The following is a 17,673-nucleotide window of genomic DNA, read 5'->3' on the forward strand; positions in this document are numbered from 1 at the left end:
AGTAAAAAACAGCTGATTCCAAATTGTACGGCTGCATCTTCTGAATAACTTGGTCAGCAGCTCACCTTGTACACTGCCGGTGTAGAGATGTACATTTATTTGAAGAAATAATAGAATGGTTGTACATTCAAATAAATACAGAATTAGGGACAAATTTTTTAAATCGATGATGTAAAAAAATTGACATTTCTCATTTTAAAGATTAAAATACAAATGAATTGGAACAATAATGACAATAATCACTGGAACGCTAAAATAATAATGCTAAACATACGGAATACAAATTGTACCATGTTTAGTTGCATCATTTCAAAATAGAAAGTCACAATCCTAAAGAGAGTTGTAGGGAACGTTCCAACACAACTATTCTGTTTTGAATAATATCTTTATATTACGAGGCAAATTAGCACAAGAAACGACAAAAATATTATTTTCTGTTTTACAAACATGGATTATTATCTAAAGATGAAAATCCAAATGATGCAAGGGACACATGCAAAGCTGAATTAAATGTTCTTGAAACATCTGCTCTGGGCTTTTTGATTATGTAATCACGTAAGCAATTTCTCACAAAGAGAATCCATTTTTTGTATATTAAGTTGTAAAATACCATTTTATGTATGATACGTACCCATATTGAACTTTTCAAAGATCATTAAAATACTTACAGTATTATACATACAATAACAATAATGCGGGAATACAAGGAAAATAATACAAAAGTGAAAAGTAAAAATCATGAAACTGTTTATGGGATTTATGAGTCAAGGTTATTTCTTGAGTTTTTCAGGAATTGTCTAACAGCAAATACATAATTATCAAGTTCTCATAGTTACCGTTCAGTTTCAAGCGTGGATACCTTGTAATTCATTCCCAATCACAAAGGACTTGTAATCAACAATTGGGCGGTGACACCATAGGCTTACACTAAGAAACAAAGAATGTTTTTTAAGAAATTTCCTCATGGTAACAAGTGCGGTATCATTTAAATGAACCTTTTAAGATGTAGTTGAAAAGTTGGGAAGTTGACCAGATATTTTCAAGATACAACAATGTATTCTTCAGTTAGGGAATCCTTTCCTTCAGTATCATAACATTTCTGGTACCAATCAGTCTTTTTGGTTCACACTGTTATGCCCCGTTCTGTGCATCTGACGAGCAGACGTGATAGTTCTACCAAGATAAATGGCCGTTTGTAAACTGCCACCTTTCTCCTAAACGGTTCAATATGTGTACCGTAGTAAACAAGCATTTCTTCGTTGCAAGTAGCAGTAAATTGTGTGTGAAAATAGTAATTCTAAGTATTCTTTAAATTTTCGAAACCAATAGAATCACACAACGACATACATATGTACAAGCACTTCTGATATATGATGTACCCAATCACTTAAAAAGTAACTATAATACCTTACTATTGTCATTATCATAACTTACAAATTAGTTATAGAACTGACCAATTCCATCTCCCCAAGAGAATGACTATTCTCTATAAGAAAAGGTTGAGCCGGGACTTGGGGAATGCTACTGCCAAAGCACATATTGGAACAGAGAACATCGGAAAGTTGGAGAAAAGTACTAGTTGAACACCTGATCCACTGACAGTAACAATAAAATGATTCTTTACTCCGCAATCTCAGAGTGGGCCATTTTACCAACAGATAAGAGGCCACAGAAAAGGCAGGCAGGACATATGGGTGTAATAAAATCAGTGAGTGATTCTTTTATGGAAAAAAAATATGCATCACAACATTTCAATCATATATTTTCCTTAACAGCTTTGTTTATGTTTTTCTATTGCTGCAATATATTACAACAGTTAATCAGTTTAAATATCAATGATTGAAGTTTGATTGACTTGGAAATTATCAAAAACATTTTTACCAAGGACGAAGCCTTTATTACAAATATAGAACTTCTCCACGGACAAATGTGTCCCTTAAACACAATGGGAAATGGAATAAATACTAAATAACATTCAGGTCGCTGATCAAACTAGAGGCGAGACGGACAAGCCACCTGTTGACACAGGGGGGAGTATGCAGCATACACTTGATGCAATGTAAATAGTGCTCTGACAGTGGGGTAGGGTGACCACTGATAACCAGAGGTTTCAGATACAATCTAAATCAATTAAACACCGATTCTTGGGACTTCCTTGTTGATAAACAGTTTGTAGAGAAACATGGACAACGTGCAGCACGTCCAGGCTCCTCATCTTCATCATGTTCTTATTTAAAACCTTTTTTACGCCTCCTTCTTTTATTACAGTATTGTATGACCGTAAACAAACTGAGGGACGGGTTTGGTCTATAGTCGGATGCATCAGTTTGGATTAAAACAACGTTGTACAAACAGCAGCCTATTGTCCACTTCTTTCTTTTCTTCTCAAAGCCCCAGTCCTATGTACATGTAGTGGCCCAGCGTCCACTGGTCTCACCAGGCGGGCTCTAGGACCCTGGGGAGCTCTCTGTGGCCGGCAGGGCTCCGTTGAGCTCCTGCAGGCCGTCGATACCGAGGTAGCCCAGCAGGATGTCGCTGCGGCGGTGGGAGAGGCTCAGGATGTCCTGGGCCAGGCACGGGGCGGAGGTGAAGCGCACCTTGTCGTGGTCAAACATGTCCTTCAGGTACTGCACAATTTGTTGCTGTCGGGCAAAAAGTGGTGGAAAAAGGTTATGATGATAGAGAGGGTTAAGTTGATCCAGGATGATTTATGTCAATAATAAACAATGTTTTTTTCAGATGTTTTTACACACGCACACACACACACGCATGCACACGCACACGCACACACACACACACACACACACACACCTCGGCCCGGGTGGGTCCGAGGTGTAGTCATGGACGGTGTATACCGCCGCCCCCAACTAACCGGCGACAGAGAGCATCACTTCTCTCCCCCCAATCAGCGAGATAGGGGACACCTGGCCGGAGGGAGGAGAAGGCCAGGAGGCCATCGTAAAAGGAGCACGAGAGCTGACGACAAGGGAGAACAGGAGCGAGTGGCCGAGGGAAGCGCTCGAGACCACATCCGAATAGAGGCTCACGGAGACCCTATGTAGAGTGCATGTGTTCCCTGTTTTGAGAGTTCATTGTAATAAATGCCGTGTTCGGCTTAACCCCGACTCCGAAGCGTGATACATACCTTGAACCCCGAGACATTGAGGAGCTGGTTACCACAATACATATATACATACATACATACATACATACATACATACATACATGACCATCAAAATTTTAGGGTCACCCAGACAATTTCATGCTTTCCAAACTCACACTTTTATTCAACAGTTTTCAGCTGTGCTAACATAATTGCAAAAGGGTTTTCTAATCATCAATTATCCTTTGAAAACAATAAGCTAAACAATGGACCATTAGAACCGGAGTGATGGTTGCTAGAAATGGGCCCCTTTACAGCTATGTAGATAATCCATTAAAAATCTTCCGCTTCCAGCTAGAATAGTCATTTACCACGTTAACAATGTCAAAATTGTATTTCCGATTGATTGAATGTTATCTTCATTGAAAAACAGTGCTCTTCCTAAAAAAATAAGGACAATTCTAAGTGACCCCAAACTTTTGAACAGTAGTGTATAAATGACAGATTTTCTATTAGTCTATATTGTTGTTGCTGATACATTCTTCCTTTGAGAAAATAATTTACTAAGGTTTCTTAGAAGATATGTTCTGACATGATGTGCGACGTGGTGCCCCTGTACTTCATGTTCATCACGCCTCACCTTGAAGATGGTGCACACTTCCCTGAGCTGCTGCCTCGGCCCCAGGAACCCGAAGGCGAGGACCGGGCTCACGTGCTCCGATATGGCGTAGAAGTGAGAGATGAAGCCGTCAGGAACCTACGCACATAGAACACCCAATCAAAACACCCAGGAATATCTTTGGATTCCATCCGTCGTGCTGCACGACATTCCCTCCTCATTCCCACTTATTCTCAACCCACTTCCACACCAGTGTCCGCCGTCTTGTCCACAAAGGGAAATAACTCCCATAGAAACATCCCAAGGTCCCCATGGAAGGAGCTTAAAGCCGTCTGTAACTCACCATGAGTAGCCGCCGCTTGGCTTTGAGGACGGACCAGCAAGCGGTAGCCAGTGCCTGTTATGATCACACACACACACACACACACACTCTTTTAGTACAAGGCCTTGTTGAGAACATAGTAGTAAGAGCTTTGGGCAGCGGATGCCCACCGTCTCCTTGAAGCTCTCTGAGAGCCAGCGGTTCCTCAGCACAGCCACCACGGAGGACGGCGGCTCCTCCAGGTCCTCGAAGGCGTCCATCAGTATGAAGTCCAGCACGATGTCAAAGAAGTTCATGCACACCACCTGCGGACCAAGAGGAAAACCCCCACGGATGACTGAAAGGGAAAGTGAAGAAAATAGAGGTGATGTATGAAAAAGCGCAGGCACACCCCAAAGGCTCATGGCTCACCCCTCGGCCCTCCAGCTCCATCTTGGTGATGGGCCACGTGTCCTCTCTCTGGGTGTACAGCAGCATGTCCTGGTAGCTCTCCAGGAAACCTTTTGGACTCTGGCAGAACAGCGGGAAAAGAGCCCAATCAGCTCATCCCACACAGAAGCACGGTTTGGGGTTTAAGTGTCGGAGACGACTGGCTGTCTGGACTCTCCTTACAGACCAAGCCAGCATCGCATCACCATAGACATAGACACTTTACTACACTAAATGATCTCAAATGTTTAGCCTGTATGTTAGTCAATAATGGCACCCATTGCACTCCGGATCATCCCTCTGTGGGACTAGGGTCAGGGGGTGTCATACATATATGGCCTGTTAAGCCCTTTGAGACTGTACCTTTGATTAAGATCTATACAAATACAATTTATTGGACCTTCTTTGCAGGATTTACCTTGTTGGCTTTTACCATCAGGCCTGCGATCATCTGTTTCCCCGTCTCCATGAAGAACGTGCGTTGTGTTCCATCCAATAGAAGAACCTGGAGAACAGAAACAACAACCAGGTTCTACCATCTCACTGACCTCAGGGGTAAAGGGTGCTACCATCTCACTGACCTCAGGGGTAAAGGGTGCTACCATCTCACTGACCTCAGGGGTAAAGGGTGCTACCATCTCACTGACCTCAGGGGTAAAGGGTGCTACCATCTCACTGACCTCAGGGGTAAAGGGTGCTACCATCTCACTGACCTCAGGGGTAAAGAGTGCTACCATCTCACTGACCTCAGGGGTAAAGGGTGCTACCATCTCACTGACCTCAGGGGTAAAGGGTGCTACCATCTCACTGACCTCAGGGGTAAAGAGTGCTACCTGCTGCACCAGGGCACATTGGCTCTGAACAAGGGGATGTAAACGTGTGTGCAGCCGTAAAGCGCTAGTCTCTAAATGCGTTTTTGTGGCATTTTTCCACAAAATAGGCAGCACCTACGACGTATCTCTGGATCCATCCTTTTTATTGATTTTGTATCATAATATTATTTTCATTAGTTTGTTTTGGTATTGTGCCGATGGCCCAATATATAGTCCTAAGAATATGATTGTAGGGATTGTAAAATGACCATGACATACTGGACATGACATCCTGGACATGATCATCACATACTGGACATGACATCCTGGACATGATCATGACATACTGGACATGACATCCTGGACATGACCATGACATACTGCACATGACATACTGCACACGACCATGACATACTGGACATGACAAACTGGACATGATCATGACATACTGCACATGACCATGACATGACCATGACATACTGCAAATGACCATGACATGACCATGACATACTGCAAATGACCATGACATGACCATGACATACTGCACATGACCATGACATACTACACATGACCATGACATACTGCACATGACCATGACATACTGCACATGACCATAACATACTGCACATGACCATGACATGACCATGACATACTGGACATGACCATGACATACTGCACATGACCATGACATGACCATAACATACTGCACATGACTATGACGTGACCATGACATACTGCACATGACCATGACATACTGCACATGACCATGACATGACCATGACATACTGCACACGACCATGACATGACCATGACATACTGCACATGACCATGACATACTGCACATGACCATGACATACTGCACATGACCTACTGCACATGACCATGACATACTGCACATGACCATGACCTACTGCACATGACCATGACATACTGCACATGACCATGACATACTGCACATGACCATGACATACTGCACATGACCATGACATGACCATGACATACTGCACATGACGATGACATACTGCACATGACCATGACATGACCATGACATACTGCACGACCATGACATACTGCACATGACCATGACATGACCATGACATACTGCACATGACCATGAAATACTGCACATGACCATGACCTACTGCACATGACCATGACATTAGGGATCGACCGATTATCGGCGCCGATATTCGGCATTTTGACGCATTTCGGCATCTGCCTTTTTTTTTGATCCGACGGCCGATAAGAGATCAATTTAAAACTGGGTTATTCTGGCTCTGATGCAGCTGCACCTCTGTGTCTGCTGTCACTACACTGTCTCCAGCATTGTCCCACCCACAGCACCATCTGATTGGTTACATGCTCTGGTTACACGCAGAGCCACGACGGGTAACAGCCAGTGAAAGCTGTGCATGCACAGTGCTCACACACACATGGCGGAGAGGAGAAAAGGTTTTGTCTGGTTTGGTTTCGAGGTAAGTTAAGGCAGCAGACTCTCCCGAAATTGTAATAAACATCCCAGTCCTCTACATCTCACAACTACTAGTAACATTACTGTGAGCCCATTAACGTTATATAAACATAAGGGGCAGCTCTGCTCGCAGTCCGGCGTCCAGGCATGCCTGTTAATCACTCGAAACAAGGCTTGTTGATAATATCGACATAGAAATAGTCTGTGATAGTAGAAGTCTACGTGTGAGTGAGAGTAAAAACCTAATAAACTCAATTCAGTCCAGCTTTGTTGCAGGGAAGCACGTTAAGCGGTGGTTATACTTCTACAACTGTGTAATGCGCTATCCAACTGCGTAACCACGGAGCCCCTCAAGCCTTTAGGCTTTAAGGTGAAGGCTGATTAGCTTTTAGCGTAACGTTAGCCCAGCGGTCCGCTTTCTCCTTCTCTGGCTCTAGACGCTCAGCAGACTGTAGTGAAACTCTACAACTCACGACTACTAACATTACTGTGAGGCCCAATACGTTAGCAGCAGCTGTCTGTTCCTATGATAAACACTGATTATTAAAGTGAAGATGCTGTAGGCTATTTAGTGATTTTTAACGGTTTAATCACTTGAAACAAGGTTGCTGATAATATTGATAGGGAAATAGTCAGTGACAAAAGTAAGAAGTGTGTGTGTGTGAGAGAGAAAGAAAAATTCAGTTAGTTTTATTGCAGGGAAGCACGATGAGGGGATGGCTAGAGAATAGTGTGTTTGTGTGTGTGTCTGTGTGTGTGTGTGTAAGCCACATGAGAAGCTGCAGAACTGACAGCAAAGCACCGTCTGTCTGAGAGAAAACTGTCGGGCAATAATGGCTGTTTAATTAGGGAACTATTTATTTATTTAAATTTTCAGTTAACTTCATTAGAACACCCTGCACTTTTTGTTTTTGTTTGAACTTAAATGAAAGATAAGTAAAAGATTAACATTTCAGTTCAGGAAAATTTTAGTGAGCCATTTATTTGTTTGTGTTATTGTGTTATGTTGCAAATCTGATAAGCTGTTGTGTTTATTAAACATATGCTTAAAGGCATTTAAATGAAGCTAAGTGTTGGAGTTTGTATTATTCCAAATTTTGATGCCAATCTTTTCCCTTTTTCTGTAAATTAATATGGGCTCCAAATATCGGTTATCGGCCCCCTTGACTACTAATAATCGGTATCGGCCCTGAAAAAAACATATCGGTCTATCTCTGCATGACATACTGGACATGACATACTGCACATGACCATGACATGACCATGACATACTGCACATAGTCATGACATACCGGACAAAAAAAAACTATGCTCACCTGGAATGCTTGTCTCACACAATGAAGTTTTGCGAGGAAGTCTTGGTCACCGTAACACTCCAGTAGTTCAGTTCTGTTCACGGAAACAGGACACATATGAGTGGCCTTATTCTCAGATCCACTCAGCGGTGCATCAGATATCGTAGCAGCAGAGAGCAGTAAGAGTGTGTTCCACTGTGTACCGGAGGGAGCGGAAGATGACCTTGTCCTCCCGCACTAGACCCAGCGCCTCTTCATAGAGAGCAGCCTGCTTCACCGGCTGGTACGCCTCCTCCAGGGACATGGCATCGAACAGCTAAACAGGGGGTCGGAAACGATTTTTGTGTAAAAATGTAGGAGTCTAGACGGATCTGGCGTTTTCGGTGCCTGCAAACACACCTTTTTGGAAACCAGGTCCCAGGTTGAAAAAGAGAAAAACGGCCCCCTGCGTTTTCGTGTTAGGATTCGTGGGGGCGCCCCTCACGAATCGCACCCCCATCAGGTGGGCAACGTTAGATTTCCTTCTAATCATTTTTTGTTTTATTTGATTTGTAGTATTTTTGTAGCTTTAAATACAGCCCCTTGGTAAATTGAATTATTACCTGTTGATTAAAAAGTATTTTCTGCTCAATCTACAAGGTTTAACAACTGCTTTCTCCTCCTAGACTGTTTGTTTGTTTACAGCACGCAGGTTTGATGCACATGCTCCGCCTCGTCTTCTTCTTTTTTGGTGGAGGACCAGCATATAGGCCTCGAATATGTACTACAGCGCATCTACAGCTAGATGCGTGTTTGCATTGAGTTCGTCATTACGGAAAAATTCCTGAAACGCTGCCAAGGAAAGCAGGGAAAAATATAGTTTTTGTCCGTGTGGACAGGGCCTAAAACAGTGGTAATAAGTAATGAGAAATAATAAGTAATGAGGTGTAGTAAAGTGTAAAGTGTCTTGTAAAGTGTAAGTGTCAAATGTATATCCAACATGAGGTAGCACATCCTGTTCTTCATGAGGAAGAACCAACCTCTGCGGCCGAGAAGAAGGAGTCATCAGAGGTGATGGTGGTGGTGTCGTCCTCCCCGTGTCTCTGGGAGCTCTCGATTCGAGGCAGGATCAGAGTTCCTTCGCTTTCTGACAATCCAAACACAAACCATCCAAATCGATTATATGTAACAGCAACTCTAATGTTAATGTTCAATGGACATGCTGATTGTTATAGTTATCAGGCAAAATGAGTTAGATGTCAAGACCTTTAATTCATGTTATCCTTATCAGAGAAGATACTGAAACGGAAATGACCAAAAGATGCTTATTCTAAAAATGATTTATCAGCAACAATACAAATGACTTACATTGGATTATGTCATTTGATATCATTTGTCATTTTACACTTTATCCATAGCAACTTACTACTTTGATCACCTGATTCAAAGTTTGACATGATATTCATGAAACTTTTAACAAATGCATATTTAACAACTTGGAGCATAGCTCGAGTGTATCCAGACCAGCACTGACGTCATGGAAGGATTACAAGGCTGACTGAGCTCAAATCCCCCAAAAACACACCGCACCCATGACTGCCCTTCGGATTGGCAGCCCTATGCTGAACTCAGTAGTAGTGGAGTCAGATCTTAGTGTTGCTCTTCCTACCGAAGTCAGCCAGGAGGCTGTCTGGAGGGATGGAGCTGCCGAAGTCCTCCTGCAGGTGGTACGCCCGGTGGAGGAGGGTCTCCAACTTCTCTGCAAAGCCTTTGTGGCGGGCCTCGGCCTGAGCCTGAACGAAGACGTTGTTTATAGTAACACATCACTTGGTCGACAGTATTTATAGGTAAAATACATGATTAATACTGTAATAAAAACTGTATTGCATCATTAATAGCTCTTCTCCTGTTGACGCAGTATAAAGGTTCTTCCATTTTTGGTAACTCATTTTGTGTGGGTGGTTTCTGAATAATAAGGCTTAGAGTTTAGATTTATTTTTTTTCAAAATAAGGTTGTGGTGTGTTTTTACACTGATGGCAAAATGAATCCATAGATTCCTCTTATCTCCTGTCTTACACCTGGCTGACTTGTGCTGGTCTCTACAAGCCTTATCTGACCCTCACTCCATGGCTTCCACTTCCTGTCTGGGGTTTCTTCCTCCCACCATGGGTCCTGGTGCCAGAGGTTAATCCACCCGTTTCCCTTAGCCTGGTTTCCATGACTACCAAGGTTAAATGACAGGTGGTTGCCAGCTCAACCTGTGTTTTTCTGAAAGGTTAATTTTTTCCCTGTGAATGTTAATTCCCTCTGAAGACGTAGTAGATGTAGCAGAGTGCCTGTGGGGCCACACCCCACCTAGGGGCCGTTACTGGGCCCCTCCAACACCAGGACAAAGGCTGATGCTTCAGAACTTTATTGCAGCGTTTGGAGTAAACTGATGTCCAAACTCTCCCGAGTGTGTGGTGATGGAAGGTTAAACCTGCCATCTAATTTGTCTGACTCAGGCCAGGTGATGCTGATTAAAGCAGCCATCAACCACACCCTCTCCACAAGAGACTATAGACTTCTTTATATATTGTATGAGGAGGCAACTATCTGTTATGTGCACTAACTCGGGGTTAAAAAAATCCAGCCCTTTTGGGCATGTATTGATACACAGCAAGCAGTGACGTTACCAAAGGAACCTCCACGCATGCCGCCGCCCCCTGCAGGGCCAGGCTGTTACTGGAGGAGGAGCGGGTTTGGTGGCGAATGTTCAGGGCCAGCTCCCACTTCTGAAGGGCCTCCTCAAACAGCTCCATGCCTTGGAGACAAACACAGAGACACAGGGTCAGGGACGTCACCCCAGCGCTCTCTAATCCTGCAGCGGTCGGCAACTAAGTTAGGATCAGGAAAACATTACATCAAAAGGTGGAAGCCAAATGCATTGGACATTTTAAATTAGACTGAGAAAGGTAATACAGTAAACACTAGGGTTGTTAATACAGATTAGGACAGGAGCAGCGTACCCATAATGTACATACAGTAAACACTAGGGGTGTATATATGGATCAGTACCATAATGTATATACAGTAAACACTAGGGGTGTATCTATGGATCAGTACCCATAATGTACATACAGTAAACACTAGGGGTGTATATATTGATCAGTACCCATAATGTACATACAGTAAACACTAGGGGTGTATATATGGATCAGTACCCATAATGTACATACAGTAAACACTAGGGGTGTATCTATGGATCAGCACCCATAATGTACATACAGTAAACACTAGGGGTGTATATATGGATCAGTACCATAATGTACATACAGTAAACACTAGGGGTGTATATATGGATCAGTACCCATAATGTACATACAGTAAACACTAGGGGTGTATCTATGGATCAGTACCCATAATGTACATACAGTAAACACTAGGGGTGTATATATGGATCAGTACCCATAATGTACAGGTTCTCTGCGTTGGCGTCCTCCGCGGAGCCGGTCTCCTCCGCTACGGGCTCCGCGTCCCATGGCGCCGCCGGGGTCACTGAATGGTTTGGAGAGAGTGGGGCCCGCATCTACACACACACACACACACACACACACACACACACACACACACACACACACACACACACACACACACACACACACACACACACACACACACACACACACACACACACACACACACACACAGAGTTGCAAAGAGAAGACCACCAATATGAAGGAAGATCATGAATAAATCAAAGACACGTGTTTTGCCTACATACCGACGCCAGGCTGTGGGAGGAGCTTGAGTGTTTGCTGGGCGCCAGAGAGGAGATTCCACTCATGGTGTCATTACTCCGCATGCTCGGGCTTGGACGACCAGGAAACGGACCTTAGACCAAAATAATAACAGAATCATTAGCTATTAAGAACTGAGTATATAAACACAGTTAGAATAACGTTTGAGAAAGGAATCCTATGACAATGAGTTTTCATGTATCAGATGCAAAGCCCCACATGGTAATTTTGCTGTGTGAATTTAAAATCGTATTCCAGAATAGAGTTTGAGGTGACTGCACCGGCCTCAGTATGAGCAGAGGTAGACTTGATACGGCTATGGCAGTCTCAATGGCGGAGAAGCGTAGGGAGGGAGGGGGCAGAGAGGAGGGGGAAGTATTTTTTGGAGCGTTGCAAAATCTTGCTCTCTTCCACTCTCTCAGGTTCCAAGTCTAGATAGAGAGAGATCGATTGAGAATCGAAACTCACCTACTGCACCTTTAGAATATACATTTTCCTCAAGGACGCCCTCAGGTAGTGCTGCCAGATTGGGCCAGATTTCCTGTCCAATCTGGCTCAATCTGGCAACCAAAATCTTTGGGCTGGCAGTGAAACAAACAGCCTAAGCCACTAACACTACCCAGCCCCTAACTAGAACTTCTTTGGATGGACCACCTCTCTTAAGCGACGAGGTTCTGCCCGTCCTCATCGGCATCTCAAGCATCCCAGCCCCATTCTTCTGCACGTCTTTGCTCTTCGTGACCTGCTTCCTCTTCCTCCCCCTCCTCTTCATCTGGTGGGCGGTGAGCGCCAGAGCCACGCTGCCCAGAGCTGTGGCGAACAGCACTTTCTTCAGGTTGGGACTCAGCTTCAACTGGGAGAATATGGACTGGAACACACAAACGACCACAAGGCCAAAACAATTCACTGGCTGGTTTGGATTTTATGACAAGAAATATGAAACTTTGAGACGTTTATGCCACGTTAACATTTCATAAATTGCCCTTGCAATATTTGAACCTGGTAAAAACTAAACAAATATATAATTTGTTTCGAATGTTGAAATAAAAATGGTGGCGCTTATGCTGAAGGGATAGGACAGGTTTAATGTGTTTAGTTTACCTGTCCAAACGTGGAATAGAGGAAGACAGGGATCTCTGCCACAGTCATGGCCAGCGCCTGGGCAATGGACATCCCGTCAGCCTGTCTGAGGGACATCTCAGGAAGGAAACTGCCCGCAGGCCACTCCCCCTTTCAAACCTCCTTCGCATTCACCTTAAAGTGGGTGTCCCCTGCTGCCTTGGCCTTGTTTTGGCAGATACTGTTCAACGTCCAGTTCTGAACTGGTCCAGTTCCTCTGTCACTTTGTTGCGTGTAGAAGCCTTGCTGTACCAAAATCTTACAGGGCTTGTGGGTTCATTTCCTTAAATGGTGTGCCATGCTGCTCAACAACTGAAAAAGGCAATGCATTCATTAGACAGACACTTTGCATATAATGATACCAAATGCTTCTGCTATTTCTCTCTCTGACTCCTGACAAATGTGTCGGCTTCATGAAAACTACTGACTAATGACTTTACTTCTACAAATGCAATTATGTTTACTAAAGCTTAACTAACGGCTCATTATCAAAAATACAACTAGAGCATTAACTACTGGTTGTGTATCAACTCAATCTGGTCCGCATTTGTCTAGCAAGTCTGCCTCCCCATGCCCCTGCAGCATAGACAACAACAGGCCTACAAGTTAAGAGAATTTAACACATCATTCCAACAAACTGTTTAAGTCACAGTATACATATTATAGCCTATATATTATAAAATCTGTAGTTCCACAGAATAAATTTTATGAATACACTTGAAAACAAGATAAAAAGGAAACTATTTCACACTACCTTCTCTGGTATCTGAGGCCATACTGGACAATTGCTTTAATGTGGGTTATTTGTTGAATATCCAAAAACATAAGGCCCAGATTGTTTTACTAATAATATGCTCTAACTTTCAACCATCAACAATCAGGTCAGGACTTTAATTGACAGATCACTTAGTCGGCTACAGCTAGCTCTGTATGATCTGTCAAATCAAAGCCTGGTCTGGTCTAGTCTGGCCAGATATATGAGGTCGATGGGACATTGACACGTCAACTTTCAATGGACTTCATAAAACTAGGAAACTATAAATCGCATGAGATACAGAGTGGGAAGCTCTTTTAAAGGAAGCAAAACCATGTTCCTACCTTTGGCTCCAGAGAAGGGCAATCGGCCGTCAGCGCACATCACACACTAGCATGGAGTCAAGGGGCAGGCCTGGAACCCTGAGCTGAACAACTGAACACACAGAAAAAAAGACCGACGTTGTTTCTGTCTAATCAGATTCAAGATGCGAGTAGCAAGTAAGGCGGAACTCCAATCAGAACTCAAAGCAAAGCAGAAGACCCCGCCCATCCCCTGATATTTAGTGAAACATCCTTAAAACGTCCTTACACATTTTTTCTTGCAAATAATTATCACACATTTATCATATGTGACATTTGCTTTATAGTCTTCATCCTTGATGTAATTTATTTAAGTTATACAAAAAAAAACATGCATTTCCGTTAGGAACTACAGATTTAAAATGTTTTCCCGACGGAGGTATTTGACAGTGTCAGCGATGTGCGAGAGGTTTTAATGGAGTGGATGTAAACAGTTATAAATATGTTAATAAGAATAACAACCACATTTCAGTGTCTAAGAAGCTGTTCCATGAAAGGGGGACATGGATTAATTTCTTGATGATGTGAAACTCAGCCGATCAGAGGTCTGCTATGATCATGAAACTATAAGATAGGAGACAAGCTATGATATGAAATATCTGGTAAGAATGTGTTCACTGAGTCATTTTCATCAGATGATATGTCGGATTAATGACGAATCAAACCCGTCCGTTACTCCCAAATCGATAATTGTGGTTTATGATTTGATTCCTTAGAAGAGCTGCTGGGTTGGTGTGGTCAGCCTTAGCCTGGTTCTGTTACTGTGGGGTGGACATGTGCTTCAGTCCCATGTCCCGGCCTCTCTGCCCAACACTGGCCTCAGAGGGTACGTCCGGGTCCACCCTGCCGGGAGGAACCAGGTGAGCGCTCCTTCAGTCACCCTACCCTTTCATGTGCACACCTGGATTTGACCAGCGCCCACTGTTGGCGACATGCAGCGGTGATTTGGGCATGTGCGTAAAGTGTGTGTGTGGCGAGCAGGCGGCATAGTGACGGTGAATGCCAGAAGAAAAGGCTGGCAGACATGTTGTCAATCTGGCAACGTATGTTGGCCAATAAACACAGCTCCCTATTTGGACTTGGATATCTGGGTAGACTGGGACCTGTCCACTATAAAAGTGGATCTTGGTTCAAAGAGTTCAGGCACCCTTGGTGTAGGGCCAAGGCTACAGATCGTATAATTGGTGGTGTCTGACTACAAACATGGTTGTAGGTCACATTGACCGTTCTAAGGCAATGATTTCGGAACATTAACCACACAGTCACAGTCACTATTCTTGCAAAACAGCCTAGATTTGAAAGTACACACATCATAGGTGTCAACTTGCTTAATATAAAATTAAAAAAGGATTTCTTATTTCATGTTATTTATATTATATTTACATCAATACTGTAGGTTTTTGCATGACTTTTATATGATGTAGGGTTATCACAGCATCACCTCTGCTCTTGTCTCTCTCTCCCTCTGCGCCTCTAGTTCCTGGAGATGCGCTGCGGCGTGTGCGCCCTGGTGTCCAGCTCGGGGCAGATGCTTGGGGCGGGCTTCGGAGAGGAGATCGACCGCGCTGCGTGTGTGTTCCGCATGAACACGGCCCCCACGCGGGGGTACGAGAATGATGTGGGGAATCGCACCACTGTGCGGGTGGTGTCGCACACAAGTGTCCCCCTCCTGCTGAGAGGACAGAACCAGCTCCTCAGAAGCTCCATGGGCACCACCTACGTGTTCTGGGGTCCTGAGCGTCACATGAGGCAAGACGGCAAGGGGCGCGTGTTCAACGCCCTGCTGAAGACGGCCCGGGAGCACGCGGGCCTCCAAATCTACGCCCTCACCAAAGAGAGGATTCAGTATTGCGATCAAGTGTTTGAAAATGAAACAGGGAAAAATAGGTAAAGCAAGGGAGAGTATTTATCTTGATATTTATCGTGGCCCTGTCTGTCGTGGAATTAGTTCTGCCGGGGTTAAGGGTTGGACCCCCCAGGAATGTCTGACCTCACACTATTGTGACACTTTTGATAAAATGCTCACTAAATGTCAGAGACTTATCTATATATATGTCTGTCTGTCCGTCTGTCTGTCTGTCTGTGTGTGTGTGTGTGTGTGTGTGTGTGTGTGTGTGTGGATGCATACATATATACACACATACATTTTTAGATACAATTTTGACTATCAAACTGTTTCAGGAGCCTTTTGGTTTCTTCTCCTTCAGAATGAAGACAGGGTCGTTCCTCAGCACTGGGTTCTTCACTATGATACTGGCCATGGACGTGTGTGAGAGCATCCATGTCTATGGGATGGTTGACAAAAACTACTGCAGGTCAGAATAATTTCCATCGCATGTCCTGAAATACCTTTTACTCTGTCATGTCATGTCAACTTAGATAAGAACTCCTATCGAGTCATATGTAGCTGGGCATCGTTTGGGCAGGGGGTTTGGCTCCCAGTCCAGTGAACATGCGTATGCAGACCTTGCAATGTAAATCCTGAAACCTCTCCCTTCCGATAGCCGCACCAACAACAGTGTTGTTCCCTACCACTACTTCGAGCGCCGCCACGTGGCTGAGTGCAGGATGTACAGATACCACGAGCACGCACGGCGTGGGGGGCATCGCTTCATTACCGAGAAGGCCATCTATGCTCAGTGGGCCAGGCGCCACAGGATCACCTTCAAGCATCCATCTTGGAGCCACTAGCTCAGGACGGAAAAGAGGGGTCCGCTTCAGTGGGCCAGGGCCCTGTGGTTGTCTAGTTTACCGTCTGCACATCCTGTTGGTCATTATTTGCATAAGTTTTGATAGTGTTATAAAACATGAATGCACATATCATTTCAGGGTTTACCATCAGGTTTTTCTAATAGTATAACGTAGTTGTCTAATGTATCACTTCATTTGAGCCCTGTCGGGCTTCTTTATGATCTGCTGCAGTGTATTTCCCCATGTTACCCAGAATGCCTTCCTCCTTTAGCTCCTGCAAATACATTTTCTTCAATTCTGGTTTCTGGAATTTAATGATTCTGTTAATGATTTTTTTTTTAAGTTGATGTTGATGTTGAAGTCCTACTCCAAAGAAAAAATTGCGCTTTACCTACTGTGGCGATATTACTCAGTGAATTTAGCCTCAGCTAAGTAAAATACCACACAATACTTGTGTGGTATTTTACTGGACATCATCAAGAGGCACCTTCTTACAATGTCCATTGTTTTAGTCTGTTTGTAACTGTATTGCACTGCCACTTCATACATGATATAGGACAACATACCAACCATGTGCAGTGGTAAAAAACGATTTATATTTTTTAACCATTCAAGGCACTATTCTACAGGAGCTGTCCATTTTAGAACACAATATAGTACAGGTTTCCTAGTTTGTGATATTTTTTCAACTATTTTGTGAGTTATCTACTGTTTTACTTAAGGAGATGATTCCTTGGTGCCATCTATGGAACCGTTAGAATTCATCAATTATAATGCAGGTTATAAAAATATAGCCTGTATTATCATCATTTTCGGATTATGTATACCATATTTCTTTTTTAAACATTGCATACACGACTGACTTGATACACACTGTAATGTATTACGCAGAATCCAATAAAATGTAACTACTGATTTAATTATTATTTTTTTGTTC

The 17,673-nt window shown here is 43.6% G+C and overlaps 2 protein-coding genes across 2 annotated transcripts; one reads left to right on the forward strand and one right to left on the reverse strand.

Moving 5' to 3' along the window:
- Window positions 1-230: 230 nt before the first annotated feature.
- miga2 (mitoguardin 2) lies at window positions 231-14,066 on the reverse strand. Its single transcript, XM_079756095.1, has 16 exons — window positions 14,028-14,066; window positions 12,912-13,241; window positions 12,465-12,678; window positions 11,795-11,904; window positions 11,479-11,599; window positions 10,707-10,834; window positions 9,700-9,823; window positions 9,071-9,177; window positions 8,255-8,367; window positions 8,073-8,145; window positions 4,892-4,978; window positions 4,456-4,554; window positions 4,215-4,349; window positions 4,066-4,119; window positions 3,744-3,860; window positions 231-2,642 (listed from the first exon to the last, which is right to left on the reverse strand). Exons 2-16 carry the CDS (start codon window positions 13,005-13,007, stop codon window positions 2,448-2,450), a joined length of 1,773 nt encoding a protein of 590 aa, XP_079612221.1. The 5' UTR covers window positions 13,008-13,241; window positions 14,028-14,066; the 3' UTR covers window positions 231-2,447.
- Window positions 14,067-14,436: 370 nt separating this feature from the next.
- On the forward strand, window positions 14,437-17,593 carry st6galnac4 (ST6 (alpha-N-acetyl-neuraminyl-2,3-beta-galactosyl-1,3)-N-acetylgalactosaminide alpha-2,6-sialyltransferase 4). Its single transcript, XM_079755729.1, has 5 exons — window positions 14,437-14,647; window positions 14,762-14,905; window positions 15,523-15,932; window positions 16,253-16,360; window positions 16,550-17,593. The coding sequence occupies exons 1-5, from the start codon at window positions 14,636-14,638 to the stop codon at window positions 16,734-16,736; spliced, it is 861 nt and encodes a 286-aa protein (XP_079611855.1). The 5' UTR covers window positions 14,437-14,635; the 3' UTR covers window positions 16,737-17,593.
- The last annotated feature ends 80 nt before the right edge of the window (window positions 17,594-17,673 follow it).

The sequence above is a fragment of the Pollachius pollachius genome (genome assembly GCF_949987615.1).
Source record: "Pollachius pollachius genome assembly, chromosome: 18".
Classification (NCBI taxonomy): domain Eukaryota; kingdom Metazoa; phylum Chordata; class Actinopteri; order Gadiformes; family Gadidae; genus Pollachius; species Pollachius pollachius.

Bases quoted from the DNA above. Each gene is read 5' to 3' on its own strand.
- miga2 (XM_079756095.1), bottom strand. From the start codon at position 13,007: ATGTCCCTCAGACAGGCTGACGGGATGTCCATTGCCCAGGCGCTGGCC. The intron at 12,679-12,911 runs GTAAACTAAACA...TGTGTGTTCCAG, and splicing joins TCTATTCCACGTTTGGACAG to TCCATATTCTCCCAGTTGAA. The intron at 8,368-9,070 runs GTTGGTTCTTCC...CCCCCTGTTTAG, and splicing joins CCTTCTTCTCGGCCGCAGAG to CTGTTCGATGCCATGTCCCT.
- st6galnac4 (XM_079755729.1), top strand. The intron at 15,933-16,252 runs GTAAAGCAAGGG...CTTCTCCTTCAG, and splicing joins AATGAAACAGGGAAAAATAG to AATGAAGACAGGGTCGTTCC. The intron at 16,361-16,549 runs GTCAGAATAATT...CCCTTCCGATAG, and splicing joins GTTGACAAAAACTACTGCAG to CCGCACCAACAACAGTGTTG.